We start from the raw sequence: 16,666 nt of genomic DNA on the forward strand, positions 1-16,666 counted from the left end.
AGGTGCCCAAGTGTAGCCAGTGCCACGCGTACGGGCACGGAGAGGCTGAATGCATGAAGTCGTACGCCCGCGCGGCTGGGCGAGGAACACTCGGCGAAAACAGTGAGCTGCATATGGACAAGGATGGAGCTAAGCAGGCCGCCTCCAACCCAGTGGTCGAGACACTAACGGCTGCATCGAAGCCCGACTACAAGGAAAACGACACGCCACTGACTGCTGAATCAACGCTCAGCCCACCTGAGTCGGAACTCATGAACAAGGTTACCGAGCAACCGCTGGATATCCCACGCCCCGCTGAAAAAGGCAACGGGGAATCCATGGAGCTCGACCCTGCTGCTGCTAAACGGCGCCGCGACGACGTCGATGCAATGAGCCCTGAGCAAAGGCAACGTCTGCTACAAAACCAGCGGGGCGCCGGCGAGGTGAAAAAGCAGCGTGTCACCAGTGGGCAACGATCGTCGTCGCTACCTCGCGATGACAACTCAAAGTTCTAATATTGGCGGGACGACACTACACGGCGCGAGGCTGTGCGTATAAGGCTAAGCGCCGTACTGGTGGCTTGGTCTTGATAAGCGATGGCGGCTTTTGAAAGACACCTCGTCGTAGCCGCGCTCAATGTCCAATGTCTTTCGTCCAGGAGGACGCAAAATCAGCTGTTACATCTCGAGACTGAGCAGGAATTAGATACTGTAGCGGTACAAGCAACCAATATCGAGTGTCAAGACCAGACCGACAGTATGGTGCGCCCGTTAACTAGCCGATACGATGTTTGTGTGTCTGATGCGGTGGGTACTTCGGCAGGGTGCATGCTTTTGTTCTGCCAGTCTCTGGGAGTAATTGTGGAAAGAGTTCAGACTTGCATTTTCGGTCGCTGAACAACCAGAGTAGCCCGTTCAATGGCCCGGGTTTGAACGCCCAGCTCTGAGCTGGCCAGCACGGCCTCCCAATTTGCTCGAAAGTAGGAACTTGTTTTAGAGATTTAGGTGGCGGCTCCTCTTTACAGTTCTACAATGAGTGATCCTGTATAAGAGGCTATTTCACCACATAATGCACGTTCCGGGTCGTAATCACCAGGATAGAATTTTGTTATCAATTAAGCAGTGATGAAGGATCGCGTCTGCAGTCGCCTCCGGGAGGTCTCCTACTCTTTATCTCGTTTTAGTAGTGCCGGAGAGTATCAGTCTGGCCTTGCGTGTCAACCGGCACTAGTGCGAACGCTTATTTCTGTTAGTATTCTGCGCGATCTACATATACTGCTTGTTAATGTTTGCTGTACATTCTGCGTAGAGCTTTTGGCCTAGCTTTCCTTCTCCCATCGCGGTCAGCAGGTTGCATATTCTTAGGTAGTGGCGTGACTAGTATTGCCTGAGCGATTCGTTTAGGTATATTTGCTTTGGTATCTAGTGGTAGCAACTCGATGCCTAGTCCTAAGTGATCAAGTATGGCCCTTCCTGCTTTGGTGCGGGAAAGCCGGCCTTGTGGCATTGTTAAGTGTGCTTCCTTAGTTCATGTCTCCCACTGTTCCGTGTGATTTGATGCATAATCTTCAGACGGTGCTTCGATGTGGCTTTTTTCTTTCATGCAGAATGTCGTAAAGAATTTGACCGTAGCCGTGGCCTACTCGTTTGAGCATCCGCCTGGCTCGCGGGAGGTGCGCGGTTCGATCCCCAGTGCGCCCGGGTACCCACTGGAGATACAACGGATACAAGCTTTCCCCTGCCTGGTGCGCGGCTTCGTAAGGATGAAATGCTTGGGCAATAGGTTTTTGACTCCACCTTGAGCACAAGAAAAAAACCTTGTGCCATGGCGCTCTTTGGCCAGATTCTCTTACGCCATAAAAATCCGTCATCATAATCTTCATCAATGTTGCGCAGAAACGCAGCTGTCATGAAGAATCGCGCTCTCAGCGGCTATGGCAGGAACCTCTTCAGGGAATCTGAAAGGCCGCATTGGTACCGGGATTGGCTTTTGAAAACGCTGTGGTGTGCTTGAGATCTTCCACACATTCGGCACTTGAAATAGAGCGAAAAATAGCCGGTAGGATAAGCCTGGGGACATATGGAAGGACTATAATGAAGCAGATCAAGGTGATAAGGGATGGTTAACAGCCGTATTGCGTGAGGTGAACAGTAAGCTGCAGCATGAAGAAAGGTTGACGAATATGGATGAGGAAAATTGGGTCGCAAACTTTTTTCAGATACTTAGCCGATGCAGTGCCAATACTATTTGGAGGCGAAATACTAGATTACTAGCTAACAAATACAAATGTTAAAAGGAAAAAAGCGAAATTAAGATAACCTTGAAACATAAAGTACGATACTCAAAAATACTGACTGCAAAAGAAAATGCTTGATGAGCCGACGTAGGGGTTCTATAGGACGGGTAAATGTCAGACTAAAAGGAAACGCTCTTTTGACGATTTCAAAACCATGGGAGCTCGAGGAGGAAGCGTTACCAGCAAAAATATGACACCCTGGTTCACGTTGGTTGTTGCTGCATGCAAGGCAGGTCGTAATCATCATCATCAGTCTGACTACACCCACTACAGCGCAAAGTCCTCTCCCATGTCTCTCCAATAAACCCCGTCCATCGCCAGATGCGCTCACCCTACGCCTGCAAACTTCCTAATCTCATCCGTCCACCTAAGCTTCTGCCGCCCCCTGCTACGCTAACATTCTCTTGGAATCCACTCCGTTACCCTTAAGTACTAGCGGTTATCTTGCCTTCGCATTACATGCCCTGCCCAAGCCCATTTCTTCCTCTTGATATTGACTACGATGTCATTAACACGCGTTTGTTCCCTCTACCACTCTGCCCGCTTGGGGTCTCTTAACGTTACACCTATCATTTTTCTTTCCATCGCTTGGTGCGTTGTACTTAAGCTGAACCCTTTTCGTTAGCCTTCAAGTTTCTGCCCCGTAGGTGAGTACAAAAAAAAAGCGCTGGAGAGCATCAATGTGTGCACTGTAATCCTAACACCGGTAGTGATAAGAAAATTTTTAAATCGGCCGCTAAATATTCTTTCAACCGCTTTTATCCAGTCGATGCCGAAATGAAGAATTGCGCCGCTTTTGGCTTTTGCAGCACCACATTCAGGCTTCCATGCATTTACAAAATAATCAACTGCGGGTTTCTGTTCCAGAAGTGAAGCGGCAGCTTTCTAGTATTCATGGTTTTGGAGCCCAACTGTCGATTATAGCTTGCGAGTTTCCTGTATAGGCCTTCAGGTGAACGCATTGATAACGGAGTAGTAAGGTTCACACGGCTGAGGCTGAGAAATATATATAGTTAAGGCTACGAGTGAATAGCAGCAAAGCCTCCGCTTCAGTCAACTAGGTGGGGCATCGGAGCACTGTACGCAGTAAAAAACACAACTTCTTTATTGGTTTCAAAGGAGCCGCAGCAGAATGGGATTACAAGCACGAAGTAACATAATGACCACCGAAATGATTCGGGATTTTCAGTCGCTGGGTACCAAAGCGCCCACACGCTATTAACGAATGTATTTTAAATATGAGAGGGTAACACACTAGAACACTAACATCACTAAGAGAATGGGGAATGGCAGTTGAACAGAAAATATAGCGAATGTTGCTGAAAACAACTGTATATACAATTCCACACCGATCGTCGTTTTTCAAAGCCAAAAACAGGGGAAAGAGCATGACCTCCATTTTGAGGACTACTTTCCTCATAACAGAACTGAACGACGGTGTTGCAAAATATTGTGATGGTGCTCACGCAAACACGGGTAAAATAGAGGTACTGTACTGCAGTTCTAGAATGCATCGTATAATTAAATAAATATTCGCAAAATGAAGAAAATGGCATGTTCGGTGGACACCTCAAACAGCCAGCATAGTACCAGCATTACAGCGTCTACACAACAGAAGGCCAGTGATGAAGAAAAAATAATTGGCACGCTGGTCTCGGTGTGATCGGTCGCTTAATAGACCCATTACATATGCTGGAAACTGTGAAATCACCCGCGTCGTATCACCCTAAAAGCACCGTAAGTTAAACTGGTGGGTAGAAAATGAAGTGTCGTGAAACACTCAATGCAGGGTTCCGTTGTCACAAATGTGTGGCATATTTAGCAATGCTCAGAAAATAAAAATCAATTACGGAGTCCTTTCGCCAAAAATTTCGGAAATAATTGACGTCACAGCTAATTCTAGGCATGCGCACTTGGCCATGTTGCATCTCCTAGACTTACACAAATGCGTTGTAACCGCTCGCAATAGGAGGATGGTCACAGATGAAACAACACAAAGGTCAGAAGTACAATGGCACCAATCACGAAGTAGTCCTCATAAACACGACAGCAAAAATATAAAGTTAAGTTTGGAAGTGCCCTTTTGAGGTAGGTCCGTGGACGTGATCCGTGAGATTGGCCACGTGATGAGAACATTGAAAAATAGCTAAGGTGCTGCGGTCGAATTTTTCCCGATATCAGGCCAGGTGAACTCGGCGGAAAGGCGATGTTGTGGGCCGCACTTGAACGCTTGCCGGAAACGCTGCACCGCTGGAAGAGCGACGTTGCAAATGGCAATCTGGGACGAGGACAGGCGAGAGAAAATCACAAGCATTCGTCATAAAATCTCCTCAAACCAAGTATATCTTTCTCAACAACAATAGCGGATCGGGAGTCGACAAACGCAGTGACTAAGGCTTGCGGCTGCCAATTTTCTTAGCGCCATTAGGCGGCCGACCGCACTAATTAACCACCGCCTTTCGACGCCTCACGTACCGCGGGACCGCGCAATGACTGAATTTCTGTAACTTGCTTCGTGAATGACCGCCTTCGGAAGGTATTCCTGGATTGTAGCAAACTTCCAAATCAACTTCCAGACGTCCTCTTCTCCTTTTGCAATTAAGTGCAGTACAATATGAATTTTCATCTTTTATTCCTAGCAACTGTGTTAAAAACAAAATTGCAACGTTCTTAGAAAATGTTTACAGGTTAGCAAAAAGGAATCTAAAGACAATGATAAGCCACAACACTAGAGCAGCCTTTTTTCAATTAAACAAAATTGCTTCTTGGTGATTTCCTGACAACACAAGCCGCCGGGACCAGATGAGAAAGTTTCCGCTTGGCTGCAGACTTACAAATTGGCAGTCTGACGGCGATAATCGTGTCTTTTATTTTGCTGATTTTATTCGCATGCTTAACAATGAAGAAATACGCCGCAGCCTAAATTAAGCCGAAGGGCGGAAAATCGGGGAAAAAGTGCACATCAGATGCAACCAAATAAAAAATTCCGGCGTCTTGCTTTACCTTGCAGATAGCCGCGACAGCCTATGCAGTGAACGCTCTGCAGCGCAAGCGCTGGAGCCGCAGTGACCGAACTCACACTCGAAGTCTACGCAAGTTCATTCTTGTCGGTGCACGTGTGCACTGAACACTCCAACGCATCTACATACGTATTCATTGCACCCCCCCCCCTCAAAAAGACAAAGATCACCTTTTTTTAAATTGTACGTGGATCGCTTCCAGAATATCTAATCGAACAAAGTTATGAATGTGCATAATAAGCTCGGTATCTGCGAAAAGAAAGTGTGCCATTCTGATTTCTGTCTGGTGCGGCGTTTGCGCACTGGCGATAAACACACCTGATGAATTCGTAGCCCCGGCGGACGCGTTTATTGAGGCGAAATAAAAAAGCAATGAAAAAGGCATTGTTCTGTAATGTCAGTGCAAGTTAAAAGATCTGAAGTGGTCAAGATTATTAGCATCCCTTTACTACAGTGCGCCTTTCTATTTTCACTCTGTTTCAGTCCATTCTCGGTTGCTCAGCCTAAGGACATCGGAAAAATTCTGGTCGCCTTTCGACGGAGTCAAAGCGCGGAAGGCATTCCCGAGCTGTGCACAGTGTGCGTTATAGAACGCAAGATGGTCGAAATTATTCTGCTGCTCTACCCTGCAGCACCGCTTTTCGTTCCTTTTCCTTCATCCTCTTTTTAACGCGATAACAGTTAGGCTGTCGTCATGCACTTTCTGGTTTCTCCGTAACGAAAACCCTACAATGATCCTTCTCGTTCGCGTGATCCAAATGACGCCATCAAAGTTACGCAACGTAAATCGACCAGTCAGACAACAGTGCTTAATTTGAAAATCTCTGATCGGTCAATTGAGAGACGACTTTATCATGCAGGGTCACATGAACTAAGAGAAAAGAGAAAGCACCGCCAAATTTCAATTTCTGAATGATTGATTCACCTTGCGGTGCCATCTCAATCTGGCCACCGTTGCACCTGGTAACCTGCCTACCGGGTTCTGCACTACATTTCCCCCGTGAGTTACGCATATGAAATTAATTAAACTATATTAAGCGCAGTTGCCACCTGCCGACCCTGGCGATGCCATGAGCCTTACCGGAGCTCGCAAAGAAAAAAAAAAGATCAGTGACACAAGCAGCGCCGGTGTCTGTTTCAAACAGTCAGCTGCCCTATGAAGTGGAGCAGCTCTCAACCGCAGCGTCACAGCGCCAGTAGTGGTATGATGACTGCCTGTATCTATAAATGCGCTTTAAATAGCCGTGACGTCATCAACACCACGTTATCACCAGTGGGACAAAAATAGGGCGCTGCCAGGTTGAAAATTTGAGGACTCCCAGAATTTCGAGGCAAGCCCACCCCGAGAATTACAAAAAACTCTCAGCATTTTAGAAAAAGACCAGCACCAAAATGAATTAAGCTGAATTAGTTGGGATTAGTTGTTGCATTAAGGTGCACTTGAGCGTCCGATTGGTGTAATCCCAGACAGTAATCCGTGAAAGGTGTTCTTGAACGTTCGAAGAAAGTAAACACTCATGCATGGCATACAAGGGCTCTGATACCGGTTCGAACCGGAGTTTAGGTGGGAAGTCACAAGAAAATTAGACTCATTACAGACACTATAGCAGCAACCTAAAGAATGTGGTTAAGGAAGCCTCACTTCCCTCATGACGCGGATCATGTCACCATTGAGAAATGTGAGTTACTTCACCTTTTCTATCCTCACAACCCTGTGTTTTCTGTTCTGCCATGACGACGCAATTCGAGTGGTCACCAAGAGTGAGATAATTGCTGCGTCTTTCCTTATAGCGGGTTTTCGTAGCCCTCACTCTTCGGGCCTCTGTTGTTCTCATATCCCGGATGTTGTCACGCGAACTCCCAAGTGTCCGCCTGGTTTTCACGCTGATAAAAACGCTCTTGAAAGTCAGCAAGAATAAGCATGGAAGGGTACACTGAACAAACGGACGTTGAAGCCGGTAGGTTCTTAGAGCCACGCTTCCCTTAGGTCTTTGCTGCCTTCTCCATTCAACATGGCAATGACAAGCCCAGTTCTCATCTTCACAAAGCTTTGCACTGTCTGCACCCCAAGAGCTCTCACTCTCAGAGCCATGGCAGGATGGACTTCTCCCCACGTTACATGCAGAACTCAGACCGCATGCCCTTCGGACTTGCAAACAGAGACTGAAAGCTCGCGCTTTAGACCACTTCTGTGTTAGGTCACGTCCCTACAGAGCGTCCACTGACAAATAAGGCGTCGCCCGCTTAAAGCTTTTCCGGCGTGTTTATCAAAGGGCGATAACAAAGGCCCTATAAACTCTGGGCCCAGTGGTGTAATTTTTGTTGGGTCGAGCTGAGTACATAAGTACACGGAGATTACGCAGCTCTGCCTCTACCAAAACTTCGAGCGCACCATTCCAGAAATTCGGCACTCTTGTGGCGTACCAATTGATCTGGACGCGGTAATTGCAAAGCAAGTTCCTGAACTCACTTAGCGTCTATAAGGAACGATATATGATCCACTGACACAATGAAGTGGCGAATGCGTGGGAAACAGCACCGGAAAGAAAACACCAGTAGGTCGCCGTAGGTATAAGAATAAAAACATCTTTCAGAGCAGTCCACCGAAAGACGCGAAGATTTTCACTTAGATTATTTGAAAGCGGACACACCGTTTCTTAATGGGATAGCATAGGAAAGCTGTTGTTTGAGATAAGTAAACTACAAAAGATTGCAGTGTACTTAGAGTTAATGTTTTAACGAATGGTTCAGAACCCTAGCCAGCCAAACAAGCGCTTTGCATGTCACATAGAAGTTTTATTCTGTAAGAATGTCGGGGATCCTGCATAGATATTCGTGGAGGAGCATAAGTAAATCAGCGAAAAATTATTTACTACGGTAAGTTACCCACAGTATAATTACCTTTATCAGACTGAGAAAATAGCAATAAATAAAGGCAGCAAGCAGGCCGACGCAGTATCTCTGGAATAATGCAATAGATATCGAGACTTTCGTTACAGTGACAAAAATTATGTGCAGGAATTAGACCGAAATTCCTCTGCAGCCATGGCATAGTCGTAACTTGATACAGGTAGGAGCAGTTGTTTACGGTGTCGAAGTTTAGCGGTAGGGTTAAAAATACTACGCATAAAGATAATCATATTTAGAAGCTTAGTGTTGAGTCAACGGTTTACGAGGCAGAATAGGGCATTGGAAAAGTGTACAGAGGGGTCAACACCTGATTGCGTGGCGTGAAGGATTGCCAAGGTCGTAGATCAAAATTGCAGATAAGATATCACACTAATGTCATGAACGGCACGTCTACGGCACGACAGCAGAGATACGTGTTAGTGTTGTTTATCCCATGCAGATTTCCATGAACAACTATCGTTTTAAAAAACACTAAGGTCCCTCAGTGTGACCGACCACAATGAAGACGTGAATACCGGGAACAAACCTTTTTCTGAAGCTCGCGGCCAGCCGCTCCACAGTGAGTGAAGCACTGCAGGTAGAAGAACAGCTGCTCGAGAGGGAAGCCCCAGAACAACTGTTGCCCGTCCCTCGAGAGCCCAGTGTCGCCACCAACGGCGGAGTTGGTCTCGAGGTCAGGCACGTTGCTGGCGCTCAGCGCCGCGTAGCTGTCCAGGTACACCTCGTGCGACTCCTGGCGACTGGCGTCCGGCAACAGGCCGCTGGCGTGCAACGCTGCGTTTAAGCGCAGTGTGTCCTCGTAGAGACGCATTACTCCTGGGTCGATGATTTGCGGCGGGTATGCCTGAACGCGCAGCGGGAAAATATTTCGGGCAACGCTAGCCACATTGGCCACAAAGCGAGCGTATTCATTCATTCATTCGCCACATGTGTGCTCCCAAACATAGAGTGAAGCTTTGTTTTTAACAACATAACGTATGTGGCGTAAGATGTCCTAAAATGTTTGTGAAGGCATTTTGTGAAACTGAGAGGCGCGAAAACGATATCGGGTCACGTCTTCAGTATCGTGTTTCGTGATGTGCCCGAAAAGTGCAAAAGCGTACTAAGAACAAAGCATGTACAGGAAGGCATGTTAACTTAGATGATTAGGTGACCATGTTATTTTTTTGAAACTTTTTGGCTTAAATATCAATCTTGAATTTAAATATTAATGTTAAGATTTAAATATCAACCTTATATCGTTTGGAACGCCTCTATCATTGAGCTTCTGGAGGTTCATTCAAGATCCCTTCCTTTGTATTGAAACTATTGCATATTAGCATAGGATCTTACGGAAATGCATGCACTAGGTTCACCTTCATAACTGAATAAATAACGTTGTTCTGCGCAGAATGGTTTGCGTGCTCGCCTAGCAACATGGAGGGCCTCATTTCAATTGACCAAACGTATACGGAAGAAATTGTATTTATGAAAAAAAAAAGCATTATGTACAGCATACTAAAGAAAACCAGTAGCAGGAAGTTCTCCGAAAAATGCGTTCTCAGGGAGTGGTACGTCTCAAGTGGCCTCGTTCGAAAAAAGAAATTCGCCGGTATCGGGAATCGAACGCGGGCCCGATGCGTGCCAGGCGGGCATTCAACGTTTATGACACAGTGGGTCGTTGGTTCAAGTGTGTTAGAGGGGCACGAAGTGAAGGCGTTGTGGTGCGTATGAACGCAAACTGGGTTGGGGTGTGTAAGGATGCTAGGGTCACGGGTAGGCCTATGCCCTACGCCATTGTTCTCATTGTTATGAGCACGACTGCACTAAGCACGCTTGCTTTGACACGCGCGGCAAGCAGCAGCACGCAGCTTTGCTCATGCGCAAGGAACTCAGCTGCCAGAGGGATCTTATGTAAAAGTAGTGCAGCGCAAAAAACAGGAACAGAAGAGGAAGACAGACAACGGGACTGGCGCTTCCTTTCCTACCCTGTTTTTTGCGCTGCACTATTTTTAAGAGCGTTAGCTGTTACTCATCACGTTTCGAGATTTCGTGGGGCCTGCTACCTCGCTGAGATCACAGCGCCATCCTTGGCAGCAACTAGAAAACAACACATCTCGCAATCTCGCAACACAATAGCAATCTAGAAAGAACCACATGCCGCGTGCCAACGATGACGTCACGGTCGAATAAGGTAGATAGAAGTGAAACTATGTGAGTATGACGTCAGGGAACGAAATGGCAGCATAGTTTCGGTTTCTCGATTCTAAGACGGCGACTTTTAATATTGGTTGTGCGCTCCCCTATTACCTCTCTCCTGTATGACATCAAAGGACGAAATGGCGGCATAGTTTCGGTTTCTCGAATAAAAGATGGCGGATAATAAAATTGGTTGTTCCCTCCGGCCTATTCCGACAACGCTGGGCGGCCGAAGCCTCCCTTTATTCTTATTCATAGCCATTCTAGTAAATAAATAGCTGGCGCTCGTTACTTAAACGTCTTCCAGACGGTGGTGGCCTTTTTTCTTAAGATGAACCACCGACTAGTCCACACCAAGATTTTGATAGTGTGATGCTCGTTGCGGCTGGTACATGGTTTGGTAGTAAGAAGAGAGCAGGAAGTGTGAGGTGCGCTCATCCTCGTAGGAGCGCAGCCGGATCCACAGAATGTTCACCCAGCTGACAGCGTTTTTTTTTTTTTTTGAGCGCTGGGCAACGCGTTGCTCCACTTCTTTATTCTGTTCGCAGTGGATCTCGTGTTGTCTCACCGTCCCGGCGTTAGCTTTTCTTTCTGCGCTGCTGTTTCTCGGCTGGGCCTTCTGCATGGGTACCTGTGCCGTGCTTCCAGAGCCCGCCCAGTCGCATAGCGCCCTGTTTGCAAGCTGCTGTCTTTGGAAATATATTTTTTTGGGTGCTCTTTGGGTTTGGGTGCTTTTTGTTTACGGTGCTTCTATTTCTCTATTGCTCAGCCGTGCGGGTCACGGCTCTCGACTAGCGAACAAAGGTAGGACCCTTCATTGGCGCCTAAAATGGGTCTAGCAGAACACCAGCACGGCGGAGCACCAGCAATGTAGAAATTAAAACGAGTGGTTTATTCCTGACAAACCTCTTTGCAAACACGGCGCTATGCGCCCGGGCGCTAGAAGCGCGGAAACAGTAACCCGCGCAGAAGCTCCAGCCGAGAAACAGCAGCGCAGACGGGATAACGAACATCGGGACGGTGAGAAAAAAAAAGCTGGCCCATTGCAAACTCCACTTCCGCCACCGTAAAGTCTGCATCCAATTCAAGGTTTTCCTCTCCCGAGTAATCCGGCAAGCAACCGCCCGCCTCTCTGTTTATGTAACGACTTCGGAGTTCGTGTATAAATTCCCCAATCGTGCCTTGATACCGATGCACTAACCTAGCCATTTGCCCCTTTTGCGCAGATTTGGTTGCGGCCGGGTCTAAAAGGTGCCTCAACAACTGCCATGTTTTTTTGCATCCGAATTGCCCATTCATCCGGTCACAAATCTGCCCCCACTGTTGACACTGCAACTCCAATGTGTAGGCTTCGATTTCTCGTTCTAGCTTGGCCATCTTTCTACGGAGGACACCATTATGCCTTTGTTTCCTCCACCTCCGAAGGAGACTCGCATGTGCTTCCCACATGTGTAACAATCTAGAGTCAGCCGTAAAGCCCTCCTCCTCCGTCGGAACCTCTTCTGTGGTACTCTTCACGGCCTGCTTGAGCGTGTCAATCCAGGCTCCTAAGTCCTCGATTTCCCCGTTCACTATGTCACTCCTGTATTGCCGAAATCGGTCCCAGTCCGTCACTCGAGTTCCTTTCACCGTGTCTTTGTGCTTAGCAGCACTAAATATCGTGGAAAGGATATAGTGATCACTTCCCAGTGGCTGTCCCGTGTTTACCCACTGTGCATCCCTGATACCATTCACAAATGTGAGGTCTGGAGAGCTGTCTATGCTTACGCTGTTGCCTATCCTGGTATGATCTAGCGGGTTGTTTAAGATCGTCCATCGTAGGTCCTGGGCAACCTGCCAAAGCTTATTTCCCTTCGGGCTGGCTCGGATGTAGCCCCACTCCGGATGAGGCGCATTGAAATCTCCCACCACGATGAGTTGAGACCTAGCCGCTAGCCGTTGCGTCTTTATCAGAAGGTCTGGCAGGCCCACCCCCTTATCTTTTGGAGAAGAGTATACATTAAGAACAAATAGACTCTTATCGTCCTTTCTTTTGGGCAAAATCTCCAGCAGGACATAGTCCTCCCTGCTGCTATCTATGGTATGCTGAATCACTGTGGTGTTGCGATGGACTAACACGGCCGTGAAGACGCTCAATACGCCCCCTCGATCAATCTCTGGTGGTGTAAATGTCTTAAATCCCGGTAATTTCACCCAGCCGCTAGCCTCCTGCAAAGCTATAATGTCCGGCTTACTATCCAGATTTTGTATGTGCAACTGCAGGTTCCCCCGCTTGCGACGGAAGCCCCTGCAGTTCCACTGCCAAACCTCAATTTGCTGGCGAGGGGCCATGGTGAAGCCCTAGGTTCACTAACATCGGCTCTTGGCCGACTACGGGAGGCAATCTAACCTCTAGCATAGCATTTAGCTGTTTAAACATGTCCATTGCCTGGGTCTGGAAACCCCGCATGTCATTGGTGAAGGCGTCAAGACGCTCCTCAATGTTGCCTAGTTTAGCTTCTATCCTGTCGACCCGGCGATCCAGCCTATCCTGTCTTTCTTCCAGTTTTCCTACTCTCTCCGCAAGGGTAAGCATGTCTCTCTTAAGACAAGTGACTGTAAATACTGGCTGCGGCGTGTCCGCCGCCGAAGTTTCTGCTACTCTCTTTGCACGAGCTCCCTCATCTGCCGGAGGTGGCCTTTTGACCGTCCCCCGATTCTCCACTTTCTCCACTTCCATAGCTGTGTTATCGTCCACGCGAGAAGCGTTCGCCTGCGCCGCTTGCTGTGGGGCTTGGGCCAACGCCGTCTGTACCCTGTCTACTCTGCCGGTTTTAAGCGCGCGTTCCATCTCTGCTATCCTAGCTTCCATCTTTTTGATAGTTTCGGCTTGCTGCAGCACCTGCCTTTGTAGCTCCTTCTCTCGAGCAGTCTCATTTTGGGAGCCCGCGTTGGGCCAGCTCACCTTTTTCCTCGTGGCACTTGGGCTTCTTGCATGACCGGAACCTTGTCCTCCTCCTTTACCAGGCTCGGGTCCGGGCAGTGGCGGGAAGGAAGCCGACCGGTCCCTGCTCTTGCTATCGCCTCTCGCACCGCTCGATGACCGCTTCCTGGGCCTCGAACGCCGCTCCTCCTTGCCCGTTTGGCTCTTGTCCTCGTTGCTCTGCTGCAGACCCGTCGGCTGCTGACGGGCTAGGCGAAACTTGCAGTTCCGACTTCCCGTGCTGTGCGCCCCATGACACACGATGCAGTCCGGCGTGCAGGTCAGCGACTCTCCCTCCGGTGGTGCAGGTTGTTCTTTCCCGCAGCGGCGACACAAATTAGTCTTCGGACGATAGCAAACGTCCGCCCGATGTCCCACTGGTCTGCAGTTATAGCAGGTCTCGACTAACTCCCTATATGGGATCACAGCGTACAGACAGTTCCAATAGATGACTTGCCGGGGAACGCGCTTCCCCCCGAACGTGATCTGAATCGCCTTTGACTTGCCCAAAGGTCTGGCATCCAAAATTTTCATGTCTTCATTCCTCTTCAAGAATCCTGCGCGAATTTCTGCCAGTGGGCATCCGTTGTACGCATTGTAAATTACTCCGCGCACAGAATTCTCCGGCGCCGCCACGTACGCCGAAACCGCAAGGTCACGACCGCCCAGCTGGAGCGTCTTGACATTCGCATATGCCCCACTACGATTCATACACGGCGTGCTCACCGTCATCGTGTTGTTTCTCTCATTGACCCGCACCAGGTCTTCTTCCACCGCAGTCGCGTTCGTCAGCTTCGCTGCCGCTCTCAGGGCACATCCGAGCTCCCTCGGGTCACTATGCTCAAGTCCCAATTCTTGGGCCGGCACACAACCTTGAAATCCTTGGCTGGCATCTGAAGAAACGGTCCCCGTTTCTTCCACACCGGCGCTTTCCCCCGTTTGACTTGGGCTGCTCCGTGCGTCTGGCGCCCGTCGCTGCCCGCCTGTTTCTCGGTAGGCCTACTCTCGGTGTGGTCCCCGTACACAGTCTTCTTGAAGCGATCTTGCGCCTTCAAAACCCAGGCCCATTCTCCCGCCTCGAATTCTTCGGGCGTTATAGATTCTCCCTCAACGGAGTACTCCATCATCTTTAGCCTCGCAAAGGCCCACTACCACAAGGCACGGCCCTGGAGCCCGGCGCCGTAGGCGTCGGCTCGGCCTACAGAGTAGGCCTAATTTTGCCGCACCGTGGTCGAGTACAAATCGTGAAGAAAACCCCTAAAAGGGGGAACACTTGCCAAAATATGGTGTCCACAGGTACAGGGCAACTTCCTGCAGACGATTCCACAAAAAGCAAGACCAAGGCACAGCGCGTTCCACCGAAAAACGGTCTCAAGGCGGGAGCTCATGCGGAACACGTCCGCTCAGCGTCCGCTCCTCTCTAATTCTGCTATAACTGGTGAAGTTTTCACCGGTTTGCTGGGCCCGACTTCGCAAGCGTTGCTCGGCGCGAAGCTTTCCCACGGCGGGACGGCCAAAGACTTCTGTCAGACTGGTTTTTAGAGCTGCCCAGCTTGAGATGTCAGCCTCGTGGTTTCGAAACCAGAGATTGGCTACGTCGCTCAGATAAAAGTAACGTTGGTGAGCTTGACGCTATCGTCCCACTTGTTGTATGCGCTTACGCGTTCATAGGAGGCCAACCAATCCTCCACATCCGTGTCATCTGTGCCGCTGAAGATGGTCGGGTCACGCTGCCGCGCGGCGCCGGAACAGAAGACAGCCGACGCAAGCGGTGAAGCGGTTTGGGTGACGGTCTCAGGCATTGCAGAGGTGGTAGTCAATGCGCGGGTGCGAAGCTGCAGGGCGAGGGATCGTTGGCACCTCCACCAATTGTAATAAGAACACAGCGCACTACTAATACAGCATACACAGCACACCACAGTAATAAGAGCACAGCACAGTAATAAGCACAGCGTCACGAACAACCAGCCGAACCGTCCAGGCACAGAACAGAGACCGCGTTCAGTCCAGAGCACGCACGAGCGACCGAGCGTTCGGCGCTCGAGCTTCGGAGTGTTCAGCGCTCGAGCTTCGCAATGTTCGGCGCTTCTCTTCGTCTTCTTCGTTGAGCGCCAGCCTCTGAAGATTCTAAAGCCCGTGTCCAGTCTTACAGCTGGTCCTTAAGGCTAACGCAGTGAATTCCAAGAGAAGGCAAGCGTAACAGTGCGCAGATCAGATTAAGAGGTTTGCAGACATAGGTGGGCGCAGCTAGCACAAGACAGGGTTAATTGGACAGACACGGGAGAGGCCTTTACCCTGCAGTGGGTGTCGGCGTAAGAAGGTGGCAAATGAGGACGAAAACCCAGGATAGAGATGCAACCTGCGGTATTAGGACCTATAATGCAAGGAGGTAGGTCAGCATACAACGGGGGCACTGCACGCCACGGCACTGCAAAATGCAACGGGGTGACGACGAGCCGCGGCATAAGCGGGAGCAGGAATATATATCGTTACGAACTGGTAGCAGCAGCAGTGTAGTGCATCCCAGGTGTCATGCCAGGTAGCCACGTCTGCTCAGACTGCCACCCCCCGTACAAGCAGCGGGTTTTGCCAGCAATGCACCAGCCAGCAGATATGCTGACCCTCGTCTTCGTCGGTTCTTAAGCGATTCTTAAGGTGCTGTCCATGAGATCTAGATTAATGCTTTTTCGTTTCTCCTGCAGTTACCGGAGCTGGGGGGGGGGGGGGGTGATGAAACGCAAAAATATTGTTTAGTTCGACTAACCGCATATTGTTATTGTTAGTTCCCAGCTTCAAATGTATCGCTTGCATGAAAAGGAAGCACTCAGTTCACTTTGATATCTGACTTTTAAAATAATCATTCTAATATAATTATAACGCAATAACATGAAGTATTCCCGTGTAATGGTTGATTATTAGCATTACTCATTATTGTCTTTCGTTCGAATTAACACAAATGAACTTGCAGGAACACTTAACCTTTAAGCTATGACGCTGTGGAGTTATTTGGTCCCTAGAGCATCTTGGGGTCCTCTTTGCATATGACATCGCAGACATGGCCACTATTCTTCCTTTCACCACCACATAACATTTAACCTACCCTTAAGAGAATGCGATAGCCTTGGAGATCCCTTCCGCGCAAGTACTCCTCCTCTGTCTTTGCCTACACGCTCATATATGCGGAATAGGCCTTTCATGCATGACGGGGAGCTCTAGGTGATATGAAGCGAGCGGGAAGCCAGCGTATCCGGGTGGATAACATGTTCGCCCAATTGACAGTATTTGTTCTGTGAGTGTTGGATAGTACATTGCTTCAATTCG

At 49.0% G+C, this 16,666-nt stretch overlaps 1 protein-coding gene across 1 annotated transcript; it reads right to left on the bottom strand.

Moving 5' to 3' along the window:
* Window positions 1–3,425: 3,425 nt before the first annotated feature.
* Window positions 3,426–9,043, bottom strand: LOC144105334 (uncharacterized). The gene is made up of 2 exons (XM_077638470.1): window positions 8,732–9,043; window positions 3,426–4,553 (listed from the first exon to the last, which is right to left on the bottom strand). Exons 1-2 carry the CDS (start codon window positions 9,014–9,016, stop codon window positions 4,422–4,424), a joined length of 417 nt encoding a protein of 138 aa, XP_077494596.1. The 5' UTR covers window positions 9,017–9,043; the 3' UTR covers window positions 3,426–4,421.
* Between the last annotated feature and the right edge of the window lie 7,623 nt (window positions 9,044–16,666).

Source organism: Amblyomma americanum, chromosome 9, assembly GCF_052857255.1.
Source record: "Amblyomma americanum isolate KBUSLIRL-KWMA chromosome 9, ASM5285725v1, whole genome shotgun sequence".
Taxonomy (NCBI): domain Eukaryota; kingdom Metazoa; phylum Arthropoda; class Arachnida; order Ixodida; family Ixodidae; genus Amblyomma; species Amblyomma americanum.

Coding starts and splice junctions, on each gene's coding strand:
- LOC144105334 (XM_077638470.1), bottom strand. CDS start 9,016: ATGCGTCTCTACGAGGACACACTGCGCTTAAACGCAGCGTTGCACGCC. Junction 4,554..8,731: donor GCCGCGAGCTTCAGAAAAAG/GTTTGTTCCCGG, acceptor TCCTCGTCCCAG/ATTGCCATTTGCAACGTCGC.